This window comes from Echinops telfairi, unplaced genomic scaffold, assembly GCF_000313985.2.
Source record: "Echinops telfairi isolate 266 unplaced genomic scaffold, ASM31398v2 ScPeMD7_3;HRSCAF=10, whole genome shotgun sequence".
NCBI classification, from domain to species: Eukaryota; Metazoa; Chordata; class Mammalia; order Afrosoricida; family Tenrecidae; genus Echinops; species Echinops telfairi.
In genome coordinates, this window is record NW_022103899.1 from 17,889,255 (window position 1) to 17,915,828 (window position 26,574).

Consider the following 26,574-nt stretch of genomic DNA (forward strand, 5'->3'; position numbering starts at 1 on the left):
CTGCTTGCTTTTAGCAAGCAAGGTTGTGCCATCGGCACACCTCCAATTCCGAGGCCATATTTTTCTCCATAGAGGCTTGTGGACTGAGTCAGCATACAGATCGAACAGGCGTGGTGAAAGGATACCACTCCGCCGGTTACTCGCTCTTCGTACGTACCGTGCAGTATTGAATAACTGAAGAACGGCCAGCTTGCCTATGGGCAGGTTTCACTGGAGTGCAGCCATGTGTTCTGGAATCTCCATTCTTTTCAACATTGCCCATAACGAATGCTTTAACATAGTATTTGTCCTCTAGCATCTTAGCTTCTTTCTTTGTATAAATCGGGGGAAATAATCCCTAACTCATCACACTGTTTTAAGTAGTTAAATGAGGTAGTGCAAATCAGTACCTGTGTGTTAACCTGTTTTTTTCAGTTTCTTCTAACTTCTAACCTTTCTCTAAACACATAAACCTCTCTAAGCCTTGCAAACAGTATTAAGCCCAGGTTTTCTGAATCACCATTGACAAGAGGGATAACGGGTCAGAGGGTACCGGTAAGAGTATAACTAACTGCTGGTTTCAAATCTTGACCTTGGTTCTTAACACATAGTCAACATAAACAAGTTACATAGCATAATGGTCCCGCAATATCCTCAACTTGCAATTATGTTAATAAACGTACCTAATTTGTAAAGTGGCACTCACCCATTCCTAATGTGTGAGGTGGGTAAGCCTGGGACTGCTAGGTAGGCAGAGCAAACCCATTAGCCTCGAAACCCCTACTATGGCCACTATGCACTGGAATGGACTTGTTGGTCTATGTAGTATGCAGGCTAAAAGAGCGAATAGGTATAATGTCCTCAGAAGACTGGTTGAGACAAAATAAACACTCAATCGGACAAATGCATTGCCATCAAGTCAACACAGAACCCGAGCAACCCTCCAGGACCGGCAAAGCTGCCCCAGCAAGCTTCCGTGACGGTACCTCTTCACGGGGCAGAAAGCCCTGTCTCCCCCCAGCAGCTGGTGGTTTCAAATCCCTGACTGCTGTTGGCCACCCAACGTGTAACCACTAAGTCTTCAAGGTTCCTTCCTAAGCACTTAATCAACGTTAGTGATTTGTTGATTTTTTAAAAACAGTATTGTTTCCAGCCTACTTTTCTCAGCGCATGCTGAGACTATTCTCATGCGTTCCTTAGTCCTAATGCAAACATTTCTCCCCTGCAGGTGAATAAGGTTGTGGAGATTTTTTATTTTAAACTGCACTTTAGTTTGAGAAGACACAAATGTCAGGGGTGTGAGGGGGATGTAATAAGTGAATAATTGGACCAAAGTGTCCAATCGTGATTATGCAATAAATGAATAAGCACTTCATTAAGAGGATTTTAGAAAAAAATATACCTAGGTTCATATAGGACATTTTCCATTATTTGTTGATTACACGAGGGAGAAAGAGCTGAATTAAAAGCAGAAAATGCGTATAAGCAAGTATTTCTCAAAGTCACATTTTGTATTCTAAATCCTGAATTGTTATATCCTATATTATGATATATTACAATAGTTTTGCACATTTTAAACTTTGTTTCCTACTTCTTTTTTTAATCAATTAACTAATTACAATTAAAGCAAGGCTATTTGTCATAAAAATCTGATCAATGTTTTCCACTTTGCACAACCAACTATTTTATTATTAATAGTAAAATTAAAAATTTAAAGAAGATATGTAAGGAGTTGATAGATGATCAGTAAGTCATTAACTTCTAATTTTCACATAAATTGGTTTGGGGTGAAAAAACTATCCTACGGTCATCTCAGGACCTCTAGCACTCTTTTATACTCTGTTCACTGAAGGAGTATTTAATTAAAAACTGTTTCTTCTCTCCAGGCAATGGCATTTCAATCTTAAAGACCCAAATGCTTAGGCTTCCGCCTTGATCAGATGACAGAATGGCCACATCCCCTCCCTTCATTTTAACCCTTTGCTGAGTAGATGTCACAAAATGACATGTTCATAGATCTTCACTCAGAGTTTACAAAGAACGACCTACAGAGTTACGATAATTGTACCATTAATATATTAAGACCGGTATAACTAATTTCATAATACTTATAATGAACTTATCAATGGCATTGTACTTAAAAATTCTAATTAAAGACAGTATAAATTATTCTTAAGTTTAGGATTGGTAAAAGTAACAGTAAAAGTAACTCTTGATAAGGTAGTATAGGTATCTCTGACTTACAAGCATTATTATTATATCCACTCATCGTTCATTGACACGATCATTTCCTAAGGTTCTGGCTGCTGTGTAAAAATTGATGTTATCTGAAAAGGGCCCCATCAGGTCACAAAATGGAGGACAATCTGTCCTTACATGCTGCCCAATTTCACCTTTACTTAAGTGTCATGCCACCGAGAATCTTGGCTCCATCAAGTTAACCCTAAGCAAGGACATTACTCTGGCCTTCCTTCTCGGAATTTGTTACTCTCAGACGTATAGAATTAAATGCTCAAAATCATTGGATACAAAAAACGCTTGGGATTTTAATAAATGCAAAATGCTACGTGATGTAGTTGATGGGAGTAGTTGTACGTACTGCATACAATGTTGCAGGGCACAACTGTTGCCACCATTAGTAACATGCCAACCCCCAAAGATAAATGAAGGTGGGCTTGTAAGGATACTGATGTTAAGAAAGAAAAACGTGTACTTTGTTTAAAGTAAAACGAAAGAGTTTTGTTGAAGCTTTATGAGATTTGTAGAGGGGAGCTTCAAGAAACACAAGGAGTGAAACCAAGCAATCCAAGGTGTCACAGCTGCAAACAGCTTTTGTCACATCAGGAAGTTTAATTGATAATATTTTGCTTGTCCAGCGTGCAGCTAGAGAAGTCTGCGCCGGAACATCCCAAAGTGGAGTGCTGCTAGGAGCAGTTTACTGAGCAGATGTAGATTGCAGGGATTGGCTACAGCCCATATTGTAAAAGCGCGGTGATTAGTAGGTCGTCTCAGGGCAGGAAGTCACAAAATGCCTTTCCCAAGTCACAAGATGCTGCGATATCCCTTGGACACACATGTTCCAGGCATCTGCTTGCTCAGAAAAGCTATGTTTAGGGTCTTGTGTCCTGTGGCCCTTTGGAAGGAATGGTAAGCTCTTTCTACATCTCTAACTGCCCACAAAGCACAACATGTTTCAGTTGCATGAGCGAGTTTGTTTAAGGTCAGTATATGCTAGGGAAGTAACTTAAAGACGTTGGAATGGACCCTGCGAAGATCTTAAGGATGAAGAAGGCAGGGCTCTAGCTTCCGGCTGCAGCCCTCCACAAACCCAGTGCTTTGGAACTTGAGTTCTTATTCACTGACAATGAGAGGCAAGCATAACGACGACGACCAATTCGCCTGCTCCACCTACGTTACACCCAACTCCGGACAGAGTATTTGGAGTAGAACCTTGTCACAACTTGGGGACTAGCTGCGTTTTTTACTATTAAACTATAAGAGTTCACCATTTTTCTCTAATCCCAAATTTCAGGCCACTCAGAGCTAATTTTCTTAGGTTGATTCCAGCAGCTTCTATTAGTCTTCATTTGAAACCTTTTCCAGTTTGCCTTTATCTTCCTCCCTGACTTTGTTATTGAATTCTTGAAATTTCTTATTTAAAAAACTTTGTTACCTATTTGCCTTTTATCATAGGCCTCTTTTCTATACTTTCTAAAAAGATGATAACCGATATGAAAAAGTTATTTTGGATAATGTATGGGAGTTAAAATAAGCAGAAGTAAATCCAACCTTCTGGACACAATCGTTAACCTATTTGGGAGGACTCGGTGTGCAAAGAAGAGGAGCGCAAAGGCAGGAGGAGGACTGGGGACGTGTGTGCGGTGGCTCCTTAGAGCTCACAGTAGTTCTGTCCCCAAGTCAGAGAACAATGCTGGAGCTCAGAGGAACAGCAAAATCATCCAGGCCAATGTCCTCATTTTACATCTGAAAAAGCAGAAGCCAGTGCTGGCAGAAGGAGCGAGATAAAGATCAATGGGATAGAATGACAGTCCAGAAACAAACTCTCACTACTACAGTCAATTGATTTTTGACAAAGGTGCCAATACAATTCAATGGACACAGACTACTCTTTTCAACAAATGGTGATGACACAAGTGGATATTCACCTGAAAAAGATGGATGTGGGACCATCAGTTCATGCACAGGAAGCCACTCAAATACATGAGCTAACATTACAAATCTCATAGAATCTTATTTAGGCGGAATTCTTTGCGAGCTTGAACAAAGTAAAATCTCCTTAGTTATGACTCCAAAGAGCAGAGTGAACAAATAACTAAATAACAATGGCTTTATCCAGAGTAGAAAATTTATATTTCAAAGATATTAAGAAAATGAACAGAAGATTCACAGAATGGAAAAAATATTTACCAATCACCTATGTGCAAAAGACATTGTACCCAGAATACTATAATTGTGTGTTGTGTGTGTGTGTATGTGTATATATATATATATATATATATATATAAAAAATCATCTTACAAGGCAATAACAGACATTCCAAAATGAAAAACTGAAGTCATTTCTCCTAAAAATCTACAAATAATAAGTACAGGAAAAGAGACTAACATGAACTCTGAGGGAAATGGCAATCAAAACCAAAAGGAAATTCAATTTCCTATTGAGACGGCCATACAATTCAGTAGCTAGACAACAGCAAGTCAAAGCAAGGATGGAGAACGACCAGAACCCTCATAGGCAGCTGGTGGGAATGTCAAGTGGTTCCGTCTCTCTGGCAACAGTCTGGAAGTGCTTCATAAAGAAGAGTAACTACATACTACTATAACCTTTCCAAACCCTTCCTTGATATATACTCAAGCAACATCAAAGTATACATCCACACAAATCCAGTAGGTGGATATCCGTGAAGTATGATTAATGCTAGCCAAATCCTGGCTACTCATCCAAATACCCCATCCATTGATAAATGAATAGACAAAATATGACATATCCACATAATTAAATATTATTGTGGCAATTAAAAGGAAGGATGTACTAAAACAAGCAACAATGTAGATGAACTTTGCAAACATTATTTTATACAAAAAACACAACATTGACAGATTGCATTTACAGGATCATTTGCAGACACACAACGTAGACTGCTCGTTTCCTGGGGCTTGGGTAGCATAGTTGTGGGACATGGGGAAGGCCTGCTAATAGGTCTGAGTTTATTTTTTGACCTGATCTGAAGGTTTTAAAATTAATTGTGCAATGATTACAGTACAGTATACTGAATTGTCTAAGTATATAATTCAAATGGGTGAATTTTGTGAATCATATTTTGATAAATTTATGTATAGCTATCCCTATATACAATGTATACTTAAGGAAAACAGAGGCCATGAAAAGTAATGTGATTTTACAGAAGTCTAGATAATGGATATCTTGCCTAGGGGAAAGTATTTCCTTTGTCTGCTTTTTTTTAGAATGTTACAGAAATGTCAGAGATACCAATAGGTGGACTGATGCAGCGATACTTTTCTGTTATCAATTTTTTTCCTTTTTCAAATTCTTAGGGCTGACCATTCAATGTCAATATGATACCTATAGTTCTATAACATTTTCTTTCTCCCAGATAATACATTTTCTAAAGAATGGAAAATACAATCAATTAAAGATGAACCTTAAACTCTAATCAGAAAATATTAATTATCTCCATTTGCATAATTTTTGATGTTATATCTAACTTTACCAAAGTACCACATTTGACTGTTTTTATTGTAGAAGTATATGACAAAGTTTCCCTAATGTAATGCTAATTTTTATATAATTTTCTTTTCTTTCCTTGTTTCAATTGTTGTGCACTTCTCCCTGATATACATCTCTTAATATCTGCTGACTATAAGTTCTTATGGCTAGCTGGAACCTAACATTTCTTTTATAACTCTGGATAATGCAATTTTGATTATAGAAAGCTGGTTTGAGGATGAGCTCAGAGAACAAAGTGAACTACTATGTCAAATACTTTGAAAAGATTGCAAAGAATCAAAAAGAGCTGCAGTAAACAACCTCTATAAGATCATCCTTCCCTGGTGCATCCTCCTAATTTCTTATGTTTCATTCATAGCTTGGTGATGAAAGGATGAATGGACCACTCTCATCTTCTTTTATTTTGCACTGGGGGATTAGAGAAATCACGTACTCATTTCCATGATTTATTTTCTGTTTTTAACTCTAATAAGCATTCAGATTTTCAGCAATATTGACTTTGTGATTGAGTGTTTCACATAATTCTACAATTTATTCACTTATTAGATATTAGCTCTTCTGTTTAGAGGAGAAGGTGTCTGGACCAGACTTATGTGACTGCCGAGGAAGGCTTGCCGATTTGTTTCTTAGATGAACCAACATGTACAATATATTACTATGTGGAAGCAAACCACTGAAGACCAGAAACAGTTTCTACCAATTTAAAACGCCTTTGGGAGAAGAGTTTCTCGGTAAATAATGCCTATAGCTCCAACAGCTGTTTATTATGGACACTCTGAATACAGGCAATGGGAACGCCTTCAGTACACACACTGTCTCCTCTCTTGAAGGTAACCAAGAAAAAACGCTTACCCAGACAGAGAGGAGGCTTAAGCTTTGGAAATTCCTTTTTAGGTCACAATTGTTAGGATATAACCCTCAAATCTATTTGACTTGAGAATTATGCTCAAAGGATGTCCAAATATATTTCTAATAAAAAGTGTTTATCGTTCTGATCACTTCATTGAGACTCAAAGTAAAAACTTCCATGACAGGTGGGTGCGTGAATGTGCAGGAGGTGACTGTTGTTAGCAACTCTAGGAGGGCACAGCAGAACTCCTCCCTAGGGCCTTCAAAGCACTGACCTTAGGAAGGCCTGACTCCTGGGGTGGGTGTGAACCTCCCGTTTTCCCGCTAGGAGTCACGTTCTTCACCTTTTCCACCACCCAAGTTCTCAAAAAATGGCTCTCATTAAACCCAGAGACACAGTCTCACACACACACACACACACACACACACACACACACACACACACACTGGCTCTCATTAAATACACACAGGCATACAAACCCACACACCCACACGTAAGCATATACATGATAGGAAAATAGACCTCCAATGATTGTCTTGAATGGTGGGATTGCATTTTTCTACAGTTTTTCTAAGTTTGCTATTTGTTTAATGCTCTTTCTGATGTGTATTGTGCTTATTTCCCGTTTTGTCTTAAAATGTTAAGATGTATTTTGTGATTGTTTAGAATACACAGCAAAGCACACATCAGTTCCCCAGCTTCTGTGCTTCGTTAGCTTGTTTACCTTCTTAGGGGTCGGACAGCATTTCCCCCTCTTTTTCTCAGTTGTTTCTCCCGCATACACAGAAATGTAATTGTCCCCTTGTCAGAGTTGCTGTTCTCAATCTGATCCCATGCAGATAGATTTTGAGAAAGCACAACACTCAAGGTAGACATTCTATATTAGGGTATGCTAACCTACTGTTTGTTTTTAGGAAGATACAGGATCTTTTTGGTTTATGAACTCAGGACAATAATTTTAGGCTGTATCATGCCTCCTTGGCTCTAGACAGCAGTTCTCAACCTTCCTAATGTCATGACCCCTTAATACAGTTCATCATGTTGTGGTGACCCCCAACCATAACAGTATTTCGTTAATACTTCATAACTGTAATTTTGCTACTGTGATGAATCATAACGTAAACTGCAATGTGTTTTTCCATGGTCTTAGGCGACCCCTGGGAAAGGGTCATTTGACCCCCAAAGGGATTGGGACCCACAGGTTGAGAACCACTGCTCTAGAAGGTCAAATTCAACAACTGACATCTCCTTTTAATTTTCTACTTGTTAATCAAGATACTTCTAGAGAATCTCTGATTAAAATGGTCACTCATGACAGCTGAGCACCATCTAGTTTCCAGTACCACGGCAAAGGTGGTGGTTGTTCACACATCACATATCCTTCTCCTGTTCTTGACTATCTTTCTCCATCATGCCAGGCAAATAGAAGCCAGGTGTTGTGTTTTGTATGGCAGCACACAGGCCTCTGGATCCCAGGCACTGCTTCAAGAACAGAAGCACTAATCATAATATTGGGCCACTTCACTGGGATGTCCTATGAACCAGGATCCTAAATCTCTAAAACTCATCAAAGTCCATGAGGTTTAGGGTTGTATATAAGCAACCTCACCAGCTATTTTTTTTTTGGGGGGGGGGGGGTTGTGAGGGGTGGACAGAGAGGTATATGTAAGGAAGTATATCACACAACTGTGGCCAATTTAATGTCATCCAGGTGTAAGAAAGTAAGTCAAAACACATCCCTGTAAAATCAAAGAAACTTTATAAAATAAAACAAATAGAACTTTATAAAACAAAAAGTAGAAAATGTGATGCTATTGATTCTTGAAGAGGTCCTTGTGCTATAGTTATGCTCTGGGCTGCTAACCACAGGGCAGAAGTTCAAAACTCTATGGAATAGATAGGACTTCTATCCTATAAACAGTCTTAGAAGCTCACAGGGGTAGTTTTCGTCTGCCCTATACATTTGCTGAGAAAGAGCCAACTCGATACCAGTGAGTATGGTTTTTGGAGTTTTGTTGATTCTTGACACATCCTGCGTCTAGATACTTCTATGACCACGTCTCCATCTCTCTAACCTTTCCAGAAAGACTTCTGCACGATTCAATTTACACCAAAAAAAGAGGGCAGTTTTGGCATTCCTGAGGGAGTGATCCTGTGCTCCTTTTAAACATCCATTAAGTTTAGTGATCAAAAAGAAGTCTGAATGGGTAAGATCGGGGTTGTAGGGCTGATGGGATACCTTTCCCAGTGACATTCTCACCGGACAGACCTTGGTGCTTGCTGCTGAAGAATGATCAGGTGTATTGTTGGGACAGGAAACATTTTCCTCAGCACAACTTTCCTGGTCTTCTCATCAATGCAGTTTTCATTTTGAGACCAGGCATCCGTATTTCTTCTTCAGAATTCCCGGTCACCATAACCATCTAAGGTGATCATTCTGCCTTGAATTTCACTGGCCTCATAGATTCTCTCGGATACTGCTCTTTTGATTAGACCCGCTCTCTGATTCACATTGTTAAATGCCAGGTTTGTACTTGGTTACTATTCATTCCATAAAACCACCTTCATCTTCAAATACTTTATATGCTTTATAAAGCAACTAGCCGGAGGCCAAGAGGTTGACATAGAATTTAAGACGACGGACCATACGAGATGCAAATGCAGTATCTACGAGAACAGTATATGTTTTATGGTCTTTCTTCACTAGTTCCTGGAATTCTGTCACAGTTTCTTCATTTGTGGATGTTGACCTTCTTCTCATTCTTGGCTTGTCTTTGAGGTCTCCTTGAGATTCTTTAAAATGCTTGATTTATTTAAAATGGTTGTTTTACCTGGGGCAGCAATCTCACAAGATTATTGGAAAGCCTCAATTATTTGGGGAGATGTCCACTTGAGTTTTGTTAACCTTTTTCTATATTAGCCCAAACCTGAAAAAATGTTTTGCTTGTTTGGTTTTTTTTGCCCCCTCATGGAACAAAAAACAGATTATTTTTTTCTGGAAAGCATCCTGCAGGGACTTAAACTGTCTTACTGAGAACATGTCTGTAGTCATCTCTGATGACAGAGATATGTTTAAATATATTTTATTTTAAATATGCTCAAGCATGTATGACTCAGAACATTATTAGTTATATGTTTTGACATGTCTTTGTACAACTTGTTGAAAGCAATTACAATAATTGGCTGTTTAACTGTGTTAGGCAGGGTTCTCTAGAAAAAATGCAACCAGGACACTTCTATATATGGATAGGTTTATAGAGCAAGAAGGAATATAACTGCTAATTAGTCCACAGAGCAGTACAGGGGGCTCAGTTCAAATCACTTTGTCCTTCAGCTCACGTGGGCTGCCAGATCCAAGGTCAAGGAAACAGACTGTGGAGTCCTCCCTCGGGCAAGGAGCCAGTGTCTGCACACAGGCAGTAAACAGAAGAGCGGTTCAGCAAAAGTCGGTCACTTGGGAGCTTAGTGAAGCAGGCCTGATGGGCTATCGAACTCAAGCAATGCAAGTCGAAAGGATCCCCCAGCAGTGTGGTGAAGCAGGTCTCAAAGGAGCCTCAAGTTCTAGCTATAGGATCCTGAGGTTGGCTTAGCATACTGGTAGTGTAGCTCATAGGTTGAGGCTGAGAACTAGCTAAAGCAGCAGCATGCTGGTCTGGTCACCGGAAGATAAGAGGGAGGGGTCCCATTTATCTCTTCTCCCTCCAATCAAACTTTGGCCTGATTAATCCCACATGCTCCTGTTGGCCAGGTTTTCACCATAAACCTAACCATCACATTAACCATACTTTTATCCAAATTCACTATCATTCTCATCAAGTTAACTTCCCTTTCTTCCTCACTCCCCCGCCTATTAACACTACTAACCTCTGGTCTCTATACATTTGCCCTTGCTTGTCTTTTTCTATAAGAGAAGTCAGACCATGCTTACCTTCTTCTGATGGACTTATTTCACTTCACATGTCTTCATGTTGCATTTACATTGCAGTTTGTATCAAGACTATTTCCCTCCCACCTGCTGAGTATTATTTTATTATACTCGGGTACCACAGTTTTATTTATCCATTCATCTGTTGATGAGCATTTAAGTTGTCTTCACCTTTGGCATATTATGTGAAATGCTGCAATGAATACTGATATACAAGGCTTGTTTGGGTCTTGGCTTTTAAGCCTTGGTTATATACGTAGTAATGATATCGCTGGGTCATGTCCTTATATAAGGAGCCCTGGAGAGGTAGGCAGTGGGCTGATAACCCAGGCAGGTGTTGAAATCCAGCCCTGGGGGAAGCATGAGGCTTTCTGCTCTCCTGGAGACTTAGTGTCCTGAACAAGCAGGAGCAGCGCCGCTCCATCCTAGGGGACCCCAGCGCTGGGCTCTCTAGGTGTCAGATTCATGAGAGCCATACCGTTTCTGAAAATGCTCTCCACGTGATGAGCTTGCCTCATTTATTTTTCTGCAAAGTCTGATGATGAACAAAAGTTTGTAATTTTTATGAGGTTTCATTTACCTATTGCTTTTGCTACCTGTGGTTGTAGTTACCTCGGCATTTTACAGTGCAGGATTTACAGAGTCAGTTTGCACATTTTGGTTGGAAATCCATTTCAATTTATGTTTGTGTGTTGTGAGGCTTGGATCCGGTTTCATCTTTCTGCGTATAAAATCCAATTTTCTCAAAACTGTTTATTGAAGAGATTTTGATTTTTCTACCAAATGGACAGTATAAAAGTAACCTGGCAACCACAACAACAAAAATATCAGTTGATAATAAAAAAAATCCGTTGATGACAGATGTATGGGTTTATTTTTGGACTCTCAATTTTATTGTATTGATCTATACGTATCTTGTTCTATCAGGCTGTTTTGATTCCCATAGCTGTACAGTATGTTTTAAAGTCAGGAGTTACTTTCAAACTAAGAAAAAAGACCAATAAACTATATTTTAATGTAACCATAATAAATATGTTAGATTGGGAAGTAAGGGGCTTAGTATCATATATAAATATTAATTGAAATATTCAGCACAATACTGTCACCAGGATAAGGATTAAAGCACCCTGGACTAGGAGTCATATTTATTTGACATAAAAAATACTTGTTCCTCTCTTTTTTTCTATTTCTCACCTCCAAGAATTTCTATTCTTTTAGCACAATAAGCACTTACAATGGTGCTTACTGAGAGTGGAGCACATCAACTACTGCCATGCGACTAAGGGAAGGCATTACATCTCACGTCGCTCAGCAAATTGCTCACCTGCCAAGCTCTTCTAACCTGTCTGTGTCTATGCCCTGCCTTTTGCTTGGTCCTTTGAGTGGTACTGAAGTTGGCATTATGGCCTCAAAGAAAGGTGTACAAAACCCTGTATGTGAAAGGTGTGCTATATATCTTTTTACTGAACAAAAACCTATCACTAACTAATAATGTATCAATAGTTCTGCTGGTCTATAGTTAGGATTCTTGTTGCCGCTGCAGAACAAGTACATGTGAAGGAAGGAGCTCCAGCTATTCATGTTTGGGTGACCGCATGCCTTTCCCATGCTACCTCAAGGCTAGTAATCAAACCCGTTTCTGTAAGTAATAATTAAATGCCACCATAAAAACCAACCCACTCATATAAAAATATAATGTTGTGGGGGCCTGCAAAGATATAAGGTGTGTATACCCAGGTAGAAAGAAACTTCTTGAAGCATGTCACAGACAACTGATACTTGATAGTGATCAATTCTTTCACAAAATTGACAATTTTGGTCTCAATGTTCTATTTTTTAATGTGAAAGTCTGTACTGAATATATCTCATATCGCTTAGATAACTTACATATGTGTACAGATATGAGGCATACACCACACCATACAGGTAATTTAACACAACGAGTAACGATGAAGAGTCACAGGAGTCATTCTGACTAAGTTCAAGTTTTATATCTCCCATTTATGTTTGACGTTCAGCAGTTTCCTAAATTTCTCTGTACCTCAGTTTCCTTTTTATGTGTAGATTTAGAATTCATAGTGTATCTAACTTCAATGGGTTGTTAGTGAATTTTAAATGGCACCCTAAAGGCAAATAATTAGGACAGTGTCAAATATAGAAGAAATACTTTTTTACTTCATGATATAGTGAAGTAGGACTTTTGAAAATTCCATTGTATTTTAACAACTACACTTAGATTCGTATATTTATTGCAAACCTGGGTAGTACATTGGGATACTGGGTCATATAGGATGTATTCCATGATTTAAGGGACAGGCATATCTTACTCCACGAATATTCAGAAGCTAAGACCCAGAACACTCAAGAAGGAATTACAGCAGGTTGTGAGACAGTACTAAAAGTTAAGTCAGGTTTGTCTATAACAAACATTTAGCAAGTGAGAGAAGTAATGAAAGCACTTACGATAGTAAGTAAACAGCCACCGCCTTTCCTGAGAATCTTTGTGTTCACTGCTCTGCTTTCATGTAATATGTCAATGTATTTAGATAAAAAGAGGGGTTATGGTTTATATTGCAGATCTTATACTGCAGAAAACATATACAACATGCTAATGTTATAGTGATTTATACCTGTCTTTCTTGAAGCTCTACACTAGATAAGCATTTCCTCTGTGTCCTAAGTAAGTCTCATTAAGCAGAGTGTGATAGATAGAGCAGAACTGAAGTGTGGTCACTGAGAAAAGCTCACAAGCCTCTCTAGAGTTTATCAGAACAATCAATTCCTTTGAAGTAGCGTTATGGAAGAGTTGGGTAAGTCTCTGTTATAAAGATTGTGACATATTTTAACATTTCAATTTTATTTTACGTCTTGTTTTCATAAATCCTAACATCCTAGTTTGGCTGGGTAGATTAGATTTTCTTTTGGTATGCCTGTTCGCCATATAAGGTGCCAAGGTTAGAGAGCAACCCTTGGTTACCCAAACAATGTAAGAGAGACAAAACAGACTCTGATCTCCTAAGACACATAGGCCATACCAGGACATAAACTGAACCTGCACTCTGCAAACTACACTTAAAGTCCAAGGAAAGTGTGTTTGTGAGTCTATGAGTGGGTTTGGACTTATTGTTCTGTGGGTGCTCAACAAATGGTGATCCAGGTTTGGCCTTATTTGCATGTCCCCCACTGTACCTTTGTGTGACAAGGCTTAGTAGACCAGACAAGGCTCTGTCTCCATAACTGAGGATTATTACAAGTATTACCATATCTCAAACCCCCACAACACGTGTAGCAGTGGCCAGTCACAAACGATTTGGAAATATATATGCTAACTACTCAGTTACTGGAGTCTGATAATTCCAACACCAGTGTGAAATTATCTGCTCATCAAAACTATACCATTGGTTAAACTAATATTCCTGTCAGTAGAATGAGTTTGACCTCTAGAGTGATGATTTAGGGTGGACTACAATAAGAACACTTCTCAGAGCGCAGTCCACCACGGTGGCATGAGTGGGCAAAGCCTGTGGAGTGGAGCCTGTGGGCGTTTCGCAAGGGAAGGGGAAGCAGCTGAAAACATCTGTCAATAATCAGAACTTGGAAGATGTGATGTAGGAATCTAGGAACACTAGGAGTCATCTAAAATAAAACAGAACATATTAAAATTGATATCCTAGGCATTCATGAGCTGTGATGATATTGGCCATTTTAAGGCAGAAAGTCACATGATGTACTCTGGTGCGAATAACAAAAGCAAGCGGAAAGGCATCACATTCATTGTCAAACAGGACATGGCAGAATCCATCATGAAGCACAATATTGTCAATCAATAAATTTATTATTCCAATTTATCTACCAACCAAAGAAGATCCACAAAAAAATCCAACAACAACAAAAAGCTTGCTGCACTGAGTCAGCATTGACCTCCAGAGGGTTCCCAAAGTGCAACTCTTTATGGGAGTAGAAAGCCCAGACTTGCTCCGGAGGAGCTCCTGATGGTTTCAAACTGCCAACCACGTGGATCACAGCCCAAAGCAAAACCACTACACACCAGCGTGCCTGTACCGTAAAGCAAGTGATGAAGAAACTGAAGACATCTACCAATGATTTCGGTTGGAAATTGGTAAATCATGCAATCAAGAATCATTAATAATAGGCAATTGGAATGCAAAGTTGGAAGCAGAGAGGAAGGAAGAGTACTATAGTTGGAATACATGAAATTGGTGATCGATGCAAAGCTGGAGCTGGCATGATAGAGAAACCAATAATTTGTTCATAGAAAATAGGTTTTTCCAACAACATAAAAGGCACACAGGTTTCTCCAGATGGAATCCACGGAAACTAAATTGACCCCAACTCTGGGAGGAGATACAGGAGAAGCTGAATATCAGCTCAAACCAGGATGGGGGTGACTGTGAATGGACCAGCAATTGCTCCTATATAAGTTCAGGTTGAAGATCAAAACAATGAATTCAAGTCCAAACGATCCAAAATATGACTGAGAGTCCATCCTATTTGACATTTAAGAACACCCGAAGCACAGATTTATTACATTAAAAACAAATGACATAAGACTTTATGAACTGTGGGAGGGCATCAAGACCATCATTAACTAAGAAGTCTAAGGTGATTAATCATACAAGAAGGAAAGAAAAGATCAAAGTGGACATCAGAAGAAAATTCGAAGCTTGCTTTTAATCACAGTGTAGTTAAAGCAAACGGAAGAAATGATGACATCAGAGAGCTGCATAGAACATTTTGAAGGGCAGATCGAGAAGACAAAGCCAAATATTATAATGAAATAGGCAAAGACTTTGAATTAGAAAACCAAAATGGGAAGAACATACTCTCATGTCTTAAACTGAAAGAACTCAAGAAAAAAAAATCTAAGCCTCTAGTTGCAATCTTGAAAGATTCTATGGCAAAATTGCAGGAAACATAGAAAGAAGATAGAAGGAATACACACAGTCACTGTACCACAAAAACCTAGAAGACAGACTACCATTCCATTAGGTAGTATTATGAGCAAGAATCAAAAGTGCTGAAGGAAGACGTTCAAGCTGCACTGAAAGCATTAGCCCAAACAAACACTCCAAAGAGACCCAAGCTCACTGCCATCGAGTCAGTGCTGACTCAGAGTGAACCCCTGTGGGTTTCAGAGACTTTACCTGCTTCCTGGAGTAGAAAGCCCAGTCTTTCCTCCAAAGGAGCTGCTGGCGGTTTTGAACTGCCAAAAATATGGCTCACAGCCCAATGCTTAACCACTATACCACCAGGGTTCCTAGCCAAGGACAAGGCTCCAGGAATCGATGGAATACCAGCTGAAATGTTTCAACAAGCTGATGAAGCAATGGAAGCTATCACATATTTATACCAGGACATTCGGAAGGCAGCTCCTTGGCCAACTGACTGGAAGATTGCCATATTTATATTCCTCCCAAAGAAATGTGATCTAACAAAATACTTAAATTATAGAACAATATTATAGATATTATATGCAAGCAAATTTTTGCTGAAGATCATTCAAAACAATTGTAGCAGTACATTGACAGGGAGCTGACAGAAGTTCAGAACGGATTCAGAAGAGGACATGAAACAAGAGATCTCATTGCTGCTGTCATATGTATCAAGGCTGAAAGCAGAAGAAACCAGAAAGACGTTTACTTGTGCTTTATTGACTATTCTAAAACATTCAATATATGAATCATAACAAACTATGGATAACTTTCAGAAGAGTGAGAATTCCAGAAAACTTATTGTGCTCATGTGGAAATTGCACATGGATCAGGACGCAGTCGTTCAAACAGAACAAAGGAATGCTGCATGGCTTAAAATCAGGAAAGGTGTGTTTCAGAATTGTATACTGTCACCATAGTTGTTCAATCAGTATACTGAGCAAATCATCAGAGAAGCTGGCTTATATGAAGAGAATTTGGCTTCAGGATTGGAGGAAGGCTTACTAATAACCTGTGATATGCAGACGATACAATCCTGTTTGCTGAAAGTGAGGAGGATTTGAAGTACTGAGTGATGAAGATCAAGGATTGAAGCCTTCAGTATGGATTATAAATCAATGTTAAGCAGACCAAAATCCTCAAAACTTGAAGAACAGGTAATATATTATGATAAATGGAGAAAAGGTTGAAGTTGTCAAGGATTTTATCTTGCTTGGATCCACATCAAAGTTCACGAAAGTAGCAGTCAATAGACCAAAAGCCAACTTGCATTGGGTAAATATGCAGCACAAGACCTCGTTAGAGTGCTGAAAAGCAAGGCTGTTGCTTTGAGGACCAAAGTGTGCCTGACCCAAATCATGATATTGACAATTGCCTCATAGCATGTTAAAGTTGGACCCTGAATAAGGAAGAAGCCCTTAGTCAAAGAAGAATCAATGCATTTGAACTTTGGTGCAGGGAAAGGTATGGGGAGCACCATGGACAGCAAAAAGGACAAACCAATCTGTCTTGCATGAAGTAAGGCCAGAATTCCCCTCAGAGGTAAGAATGTGAGACTTTGTCTTACATAATTTGGACATATTATCAGGAGGTATCAATCCCCGCAAAAGGACACAATGGTTAGTAACGTAGAAGGGCAGTGAGGAAGAGGAAGGCCCTTAGGGAGATGGACTGACACCATAGCTGCAGCACTGGGCTCTAGTATGGGGACAATTGGGAGGAGGGTGCAGGGCTGAGCAGCGTTTCTTTCTGCTGTGCTTAAGGCCACTGTGGGTCCCAACTGACTCGATGGCACCGAACCACAATAACCAACAATAAAATGTATGCTATATTATATACGCCAGTAACATTGGTGACAAGTCAACAATAAAATGATAATTATGTTCCCTAAATCAATGGAGAAAGGGTCAACGTTGTCAAGGATGACTGTCTTGTTTGGATCCACAATCAATGCTCATGGAAGCATTAGTAAAGAGATCATGTGACACATTAGGTAAATCTGGGGGCACAAGACCTCTTGAAAGTACGGAAAAGCAATGATGTTACTTTGAAGAAAAAAGGTGTGCCTGACCCAAGCCATGATATTTTCAATCTCCTCATATGCATATGAAAGCTGGACACTGAATAAGGAAGATTGAGGTACAATTGATTCATTTAAATTATAGGGCTGCAAAAATGACAGGGAACATGGATGGCCAAAAGAATGAATAGATATGTCTTGGAAGAAGTATAACCCGAATGCTTCTTAGAGACAAGGATGATGAGACTATGTCTCACACACTTTGGACATGTGATTGGTGGAGACCGGTCACTGGAGCAGGAAATCATACTTGGTAAAGTAGTTGGACAGCGAACAAGAGGAAGACCCTTGACGAGAAAGATTGACATGGTGGCCGCATTGATGGGCTCAAACATATGAATAATTGTGAGGCTGGTGCAGGACAGGGATGGGTTCATTCTGTTGTACACAGGGTTGCTATGAGTTGGAACCGACTCAATGGCTCCCCCACCACCACACCACCACTGCCTAGGGAAATGTGGGTCAAGACACATGATGGCTATCGGTCCAAGTCAATATTTAAGACACTGTACTGACCAGTGCACAGCTGTGTTACAAACACTAGCCCTAAATAATTACAATTGCAATTTTAAATGTAAATTATTTCACCTTCAAATTTTAAATATGAAGATTATTTTATTTTTTTATTATGAAAAGACAACGGGAAACAACTAAAAAAATCAAATTCTACTCAAGAAGAAAGTGAAATTAAATGGAAATTTTTGTACTTGGAGAAAGATTTGTTAAAAAGTGTATTTTCTTTTTAAAATGATGGCAGTAGGGAGTGGTGGCATGTTTCCCCTCGTTAGACCTATCCACCTTTGTCTGTTTCTAGAACAATTTTCTGGGCAAGTGCAAGAATCAAAAGGAAGAGAAAATTTCTTCACTATCAGTCCCCATCCATTGACACCAGTGAAAGCGCTGTGCCAGCTTCAGAGATAACAGCCACTGTCTTCATGGTGAAGGATAAGAGACAATTTGCGGGAAGCAATCCACAGGATCCTTCATGGTGTAGTGGGCCACGCATTCAGCTGCTAACCACAAGGTCAGTGGGTTGAAGCCACCAGTCTCTCTGTGGGAGCAAGATATGGCTAATCTGCAACAGTGATCGTTTTAAGTCACAAAAACCCAAAGGGAAGTCCTATTTTGTTCTATAGACTCACGATGAGTCAGAGCCTTTTACTCAATGGCAATGACTCTGGACTTTTTGTTTGAGTACACCAACTTCCAGGAAACTTAGACTTTAGAAAAGTCTCCTCATAAAGCCATAACTAAACTCAAAACAAACAAACAGACAAACAAACAAACAAAAACCCTCCATTTCTAAAGACCAGACCTAAGTTCTGTCTTGTTTTTCCCAATTTATGTAAGAAGGCAGGTCTATTCGGGTCATCACAGTCATAGTTCTGAGGCCATAAACTAAAGGGAATCAAAAGAAGGAAACGCCCTGGAGACGACTGAACGAACATTTGTGATGAAGTGGCACCCTCTTCTAACCAGCCTTCCTTTCACTTAGTAGGAAACAAATGGAAGCCGTCTACTAGCAAGACAGTGATTTTGCTCAGTTGTTGACCAATAGCAGTTTTAAAAGAAATCACCTTCTTATTTTCCTCAGAGGTGTCTTAATTTTCCCTATTAAATTCAAAACCTAAACATACTAAAGTCAGCAGGATCTAATGTCTAATTTACTTATATGTATGGTGAAATCTAGTGCCAAGGATCACCCCTGGCCACTGCCCTGCTTCAAATATTCATGAGTCTCCACAGTCCAAAAAGCATCAAAGATGGGATGATGCCAGCCACACAGTCTTCCTAGTGACAAGAAGCCTTCTCAGATCAAACGAACAAGCCGTTAAAGACTTCAAACTAAACCGTCCTAGTAAGAGACCCACAGAAGGAAGGCCAAAGCCCACACCCTGTCTTCGTCTGGGAACGTCAATGAAGGGAAGGAAAAAACAGATGCACATTCACTGCCTCTTCCGACCCATTTTATTACAGCTACTTTGCTTTTTCTCCTTTCTTACCACTGCAGACAACACAAGGATGCTATACGCTAAAATTGGAAGACATTATTCATGTTCTCAAAAACAAAACGAATGGCCACTAAGAAACTAGTAGCATTTAAATTAAGCCAATATGAACTTGGTAATGGAGTCTGAGCAGTACATATAGAATACCACATAAAGATATTATAGGAATAGGAGCTAGAAAGCCTAAGCATGAAGCAAATACACACACTAGCTGCCCCAGTATGTCGTTTGTGCCCCCTTAGACATCTGCTCTTCCACCTGTGCTCTGTTGTTCCTTGATCCTTTCTGGCACCTGAGAAATGTTAGTCATGCAGCCACTCATGTACCAGCTTTTTGCTAGCATCAAACCCAGCTATCAACTTGCTTTTTTCTTATATGAAATCAAGAATCAACCCCTGGGCTCTGAACTACTTCTGATTGACAGGATCAACAGAAAGTTCTAGGCTAATTATCTCCTAGGAATAGTTCCCAGTGCAAGGAGTTACTACTGACCTACTTTGCATTTACTGAGATAATTTACCAGGTAAGATAATTAAGGGAATATAGAGCTGTTTCTAAAAATCACCAAGTATTTGAGCTATTTGTTCAAATTTTAAATTGGTGTTCCCAGTTTTACAGATGAGGCTTTATGACTTTATTATAAATTATATTTGGAAAGGTATTAGAGTGTCTTTGAAATATGAGTGCATTTGTTTTGACTTTTTTAAAGTCTAGAAGTAAATAGAAACAATCTTTTAAGCTCTTTTCTCCTTCTTTGAAGCCCTTCCCCATAAACAGGCATGCACATCCCCTCGCACAGGTGTTTCTATGATTTAGGATGCCCTCGGTATGGGAGTGGATGTCCCTGTGATGTGGGCCACTGATCACGTTGACTAAGCTTTCTTTGCTGAATACTTCATCCTTTCCTCAAGCCAAACTCTGTGGCAGCGAGTCAATTCTGACTCACGGAACCGAGAAGGCAGGACAGAACTGCCTCAGCGAATGGATGACCTCAGGGCCAGCAGCTCAGTGAGTAACCACGACACGACCAGGGCTCCGTAACCCTTAAGCTCATATCTGTAACCAAAAAATGTTTCGTAGCAATGTGTTGTTTTTTTTTAACTGAGAAACTGGAACCTTCTTTTGATTTCCACAATCGATATGTTCTCCCTAGGGAAGGAAAAAGCAAAGGAAAACAACACCTTGAAATGAAGTAATAGAAAAGAAGGGAGGTTGTTCTATTAGCTTAGAAGCCATCTGTTTTCTTAAAATAAAAGCATTACAATATATGTGATGAGTATCATGATTTATTAATGCCATCCTCTAATTATTACTTTTTCCTCTATCTCACTTGCCTTCTCCCTCTCCTTTTTTATTTATTATTTCTTTTCTATGTGACCTGCTTCTTAACCAAAAATCTCATCTAAGTATGAAAGCAGGATCAGTTGAACTGTGTACAGACTTTTCAATTTTAGATTTCATTTTAGAAATATCTTAGCACCTTTGAGTTAGCTATACTTAGCCCTTGGGGTAAAATGTAAAATAGTTGTTAGGGAAAATCAGCAATTAAGTTTTCGCCTTTTTTTCAATATTGTGGATACAGTAATGACATTTTTTGGTAGTGTTTATGCACATCTTATTATTACTTCATATTGCAGCACTAAGAATATATTTTTTTCCTGCATAAACGTGATTTCATCAAAGGGAAAAACGTAAAGAAAAACAAACAGAACACAGTTATGCTCTTTATGTCACATGGACTTTATGTTTATGCTTCATGCAGCATTTTACATTTTTGAGAAGACCTGGCCAGAGTTCCAGCCGCAATCCATAGTGCGTCAAAGCTGCCCTATTTCAGAGACTGCTCTGTTGACTGAAGGCTAGAGTCAGATCTCTCCCGTCTCGCTTCCCATCTGACTTTATGGCCTATTTGATTCCACGCCTATTTAATTTCACTTAGTGTTTATTTTTGTGTCCTGCAGCTGTTTCCAATCTGCCCTCCGTGGTCATAACTAACTCCAATATGTTAACATACAAAGGTATTTATGTAAATAAAAATCAATACACTTACCATTCCAGCACCATTCCTTATTGCTTACACTGGACATTTTAAGTACATTTTATTTAATAGCTAACAACTTTTCATTCTTGCCTGGGAACTCTAATGATCTTCTTGGCTCCCTGCCCCTGCAGTCCTCTAATCTTCACAGCTATGGCCACTTAGCCCCCATCTGGAGGTTCAGCCTTAGTCCACAATTTGGAAATAATCTTGTCTCTGGGCTGGGGGGTGTGCAAGAAATCTTAGCCCAAAGCGAACGATTCAGCCCCTGTCAGCCCTGTTGCTGGCTTCATTCTGGTCTTGTCATTTCTTTCCATAACCCAGCCCCCTGTAGCCTGGCTTGCCTTTATACACTAGTTTTGGTAAGGGGTGTCCTTTTATTCTTTGCCTTTTCTGCCCCTAATTGGTTTTTCTAGTTGATACCCAATTCATGTGTGAGGGTTTGCCTTGTATTATTCATATGTCCTATTTCCCTTTGGAAATGAACTCCTCTGAACCCCAATTTCCATGCCTGGCTTTAAAGCCTACTGATGAATCTATCAAAAACTATCAACCTTGACCACAGCTCTTTAGACTTCTGCTATCTTCACATTTCAGACTCCCCGCCCCCATCCCCAGACTGCCAAGAGTGCTGCCATTCACGAGGCTGGATAATTTCCCAGTGCCTGCTGCAGGCGTCTCCCTGTCACTAGCTCTACCCTGCCGGTCTTCAGAGTCACTGGATCTAAGCTGCCTGCAATCTGGCCATCTCATTATTCCAAGCATGACAAGAAAAAGAAATTTTCTTTTAATTGCAACTTAGTTGAATTGCTTTGCTAAAACTCTCTTACTATGGTCACCTTATAGCTTCTTCTCTTCCCTGCTACACAAACACCCGGAAAATCAGTTTCCTCACTGTAAAGTGAAGTAACAGTAGACACCCCATAATGTGAAGACGGCCGAGACCAAAACAATGTATATACAGGATCTCATATTCCTGAATTTATTCCTCTTCAGAAATGGATGGAAAAAAGCTCACGATGACTTATTGTAGAGAAGAAATGATGAATCAAAAAGAAAAGAGTCATCCCCAGCAAGCTGCAATTGCGATCTCTTCATGTTTCTGCAGGAGAAACACACCCCAGAGTCTGCTTCTGGGAAGGAGGTGCAACCGAGATGACTGCTACTAAGGAAAGAACCCAGAGGGACACACATTCTTGAAAAAAGGAAAGAAAAGAAATTGAGGGGTTGAGGCAAATATTTCCTTTTAAGTTCAATAATTACACACAAGGTAATTGGCAGGGTTGAAAAAATGATGTTGAACCATGGGCACAATCACCAGCAATCATTACAATCAAGATTCCTAAGGGTGAATTTGCTTGTAGTGGGCCTTCCTATGATATGGCTATGATCACTCAGTTTTCCCAGGTGATACAAATGGTTAACATGTCTGTCTGTCAACTGTAAAGCGGGAGATTCAAGTTCACCAAAGGGGCCTCAGATGATATACCCGTTGATATACTTTTCAACAATTAGCCATCCAAGACCCTGTGATGCACAATTCTTTGACACATACGGGGTTTCCTTAAAATTTTCCAATATTGCAGTTGCTCTTCCTATCTCTTAACATTTATATATTGGGGGTCTTGTTAATATCCTAGTATACCTCTATCACTTGATACCCAAGGGGGTTACTGGCTAGCCTACATGATATGTGGCTCTAGAAATTCCTATTTGACCTTATATCCCTCTATATATTTTTTCCTTTTGCAGTATGGAAAAGAAAAAATGTGAGAACTATGTCTTTCTGTAGAGAATAATTGATGAAGTAAAAAGAAGTCATGATCATTAATTTATTTAAAAGAATGAAAATAGCATTATTACCAGACATCCTCAGCATCTTCATCACATTCTGCACCAAATTGGCAAATATCACAAGTGGATGTCTCCTTTTGACTGGTCTCTCCTGAGCCTTCGTGGACTGTAGGACAGACGAGAAGCAAACACAGGAATTCAGGTCAGTCTGAGAATGCCAACAGCACTAACACTGGTTTGCATTAAAGCTGCTACTTTTCCCATGGACTTGATAGCTATGGGGTCTTCATAAGCATTTTATACTCAATTATTTTCTTCTTTAAATTGAAGAGTGACTAACAATGGTATGCAATGCATTTGATAGTTATAGTATAAAGAAAACTATTAGAGACTATTGATTTTGTGGAACTGACTAGCTTAAGAAATATATCATATGGAAGTTAGTTAATTACATGTCTACAGCAAAATATAACATACTTTATAAGAATTACTTAAAATGTTCTTACTCCTAGATTAACAGATACTTCTTATTCAATGAAGCATTTCACATATTATGTATATATTAAGATGCGCAGCCTGGAAAGATGAGACATGTCATCTTCCAGTTTCCTGAAAATGTTAATAGCTATTAGAACAATACTTATTAGTCTTTGGAAAACAATTTTTATTTGTTTTGTATTGATTTCTTCAATTTTACAAATAATTAGAATACATGCAAATATTTTATGGAAGCATCATAGAGGTCTCTGATGAGAAGGTTATGATTATATATTTTATTATAAATGTATCCAGTCCCTGGAAATGATTATTGATATTAATATGTCTTTTTTCTAAGTTACAGGTACAAAAGTAGGTACTGTATAACCTAATGATGGAACTAATCTTTCAAAATCAGAATTTAGTATTATAAATCGAGGAAAAAATTCCAATACTTTAAGTACAAGGAATGAAAATCCAAGCAACACTTTGGAGGTGATGGACCATCATTTTAAAAGATGCTAATTACAAATATGCAGTTGAAGGCAAAAATTATTTTACTTCCAAATGAAAAATGGCAATAGCCTATCAATTGCATAGATAACCTTGTGTCATGTGACAACTGTACACTTAGAAGCAGATGTTTCAATAAAGAGGACCTTTGAAAAGTGTGCTCTTGCAAAAGGTTAAATATTTCCAGTAGGGGAGGGCATAAGTAATGAAGCTCAACATAGGCTCCATTTTTACGCTCCCTATTAAGATAACAATTTTAACAAAGGTACAATTTATTGATATGCATCCTGAACTGATCAAGTCCAACTCAATTATTTTGTTTTTTATATGATATATTCTTCTCATTGATTTATCTATTCACAGGAGCTTTCTTTGTTTATAAGAACAAAGATATGTATTCCTGGAATTTATTGCTGAGACAATGAGTGTTTAATTTTTTTGAAAAGACATCTTGTCCACAGTGTTCTGTTTTATAGTTCTTCCAGGAAAGGTACATAGTTTTGTTGTTGGTGGTGTTTTAAATCCTGTTTTCCAGCAGCTATAATTTGCACTTTCATAAAACAACACTTCATGATTTACATATCTTCACCTCAATGCCATCATATTGAAGCTATAGTCTTAAACTCTGGAAGTCCAAGAAAAAAAGGTACTAGTCTCCCGAAAGAACGAATTTCAGACTCTGATGAAATAGACCCCATTTGTTTTGTAATCCACTCTGTGTCTTTAATGCAAGCAAGGCTATTACGGGGGGCCAAGGGAGTAAGAGGGAAACTGGGCCTTCACCTCAGGGGAGCGTGAACAGCTGAGGCCGGCCTCATGATTACTTTCTTATTATTAATGCAACCCAGAAGCTGCTAATGGGAGAGAGCCTTTTAGTGTTAGCAAGACGAGCAGCTTCCAGAAGACGACTTCCCATCACGCAGGAAACAGACTAAGGCAGTGGGCAGGTCCTTAATGGACAGTGATGGCCACTTAGGGACAGCTCCATTTTCTTCAGCAGTAGAGATCCTGGTGAGGAATCTACTGGAAGTGATGGAAGGGACGGCTTGCGCTAACTCAGCAGAACGAATAATAATATTCCTACTGGAAGTCGTATTACATTTCTTTAAAAGGACAGCTATTGGTAGAAATCTAGTTGTTTGGCAATTCTCCTATCAGGAGAAATGAATTCAGAAGCAGCAGCAGCAGCAGCAGCAGCAGCGATATTCCCATCACTAAAGAGCCTGGGAATAAAGTGCCTTTACAGGAATCCATGCACAATGGAAAAGAGCTCTGTGTCTTTGTAAAATCAGCAACAAAATCAATTAACAGTGCTTATTTCACTCTTTAAACCAAATGATGTGCACACACACACACACACACACACACACACACACACGCACAAAGCCATTGCTAGCAAGTTGATTCTGACTCACGTAGTTTCCACATGCTGCAAAGTACACCTGTGATCAGGAGGGTTAGATGGCTTATGTTCTAGGCACCGTTGCTTAGTAGCCTAGTGCTGATCCATTTGCCCCATCCCGTTTGGGCTTTAAAGTGGAGAAGCACAGCTCAGTTTTTTGTTTATTTCTTTAATATAAGTGCTCTGAGATAGCCTTGGCCAAACCAAATTACTAAGTTTAATATAGGGCTAAGATGATGCTTCCTCTAAAAATAAACACATAAATAGAATTCAATAAAAGACAAGCTCTATGTAGGAATCTTAATTAATTAACTAATTTTCGGCATCTTTAAAACACTTCTAAAAAAACCTCTTCCTCTCTCTCAAGCACTCTTCTCCTGCATTTTCTAGCTCAAGACTTCTCCCCTGGAGAATGTGGAGAAAGCATCTGGAGTTTTGCTAAAATCAGATTCTGAGTTCGTAGGTGTGCCATGTGGCTGAGGTCCTGCACTTCTTACAGGCCCCAAATGCTGCTGCTGCTGCTGCTGTTTCTGCTGGTTCAGAAACCACGTGTTGACTAGTACGGATAGCCCCATGTTTCCAACCATAATTGACAACTTACAAATTGGCATTGAAATCTAGTCACAAGAGGGTTTTCCTATATACAAAGCAGGCTATATTACAATAGAATATGAGGGTATATCTTAATTAGCAAATGCAGACTTTACAGAACGACATTATAGCACTGTTTTAAGGAGTCTTGACCGCACAGTGTTAAGGGCTTGATTGCCAATCAAAAGGGCAGTG

The 26,574-nt window shown here is 39.1% G+C and overlaps 1 protein-coding gene across 1 annotated transcript in view; it reads right to left on the reverse strand.

Moving 5' to 3' along the window:
- LOC101652695 (tomoregulin-2) overlaps window positions 1-26,363 on the reverse strand; it is a 141,683-nt gene extending 115,320 nt beyond the window's left edge. The window contains exons 1-2 of the mRNA XM_045296565.1: window positions 26,279-26,363; window positions 23,466-23,562 (exon numbers count right to left, since the gene is read on the reverse strand). Coding sequence (XP_045152500.1) covers window positions 23,466-23,562; window positions 26,279-26,363 — 182 coding nt within the window. The remainder of the gene's footprint in view (window positions 1-23,465; window positions 23,563-26,278) is intronic.
- Window positions 26,364-26,574: the final 211 nt, after the last annotated feature.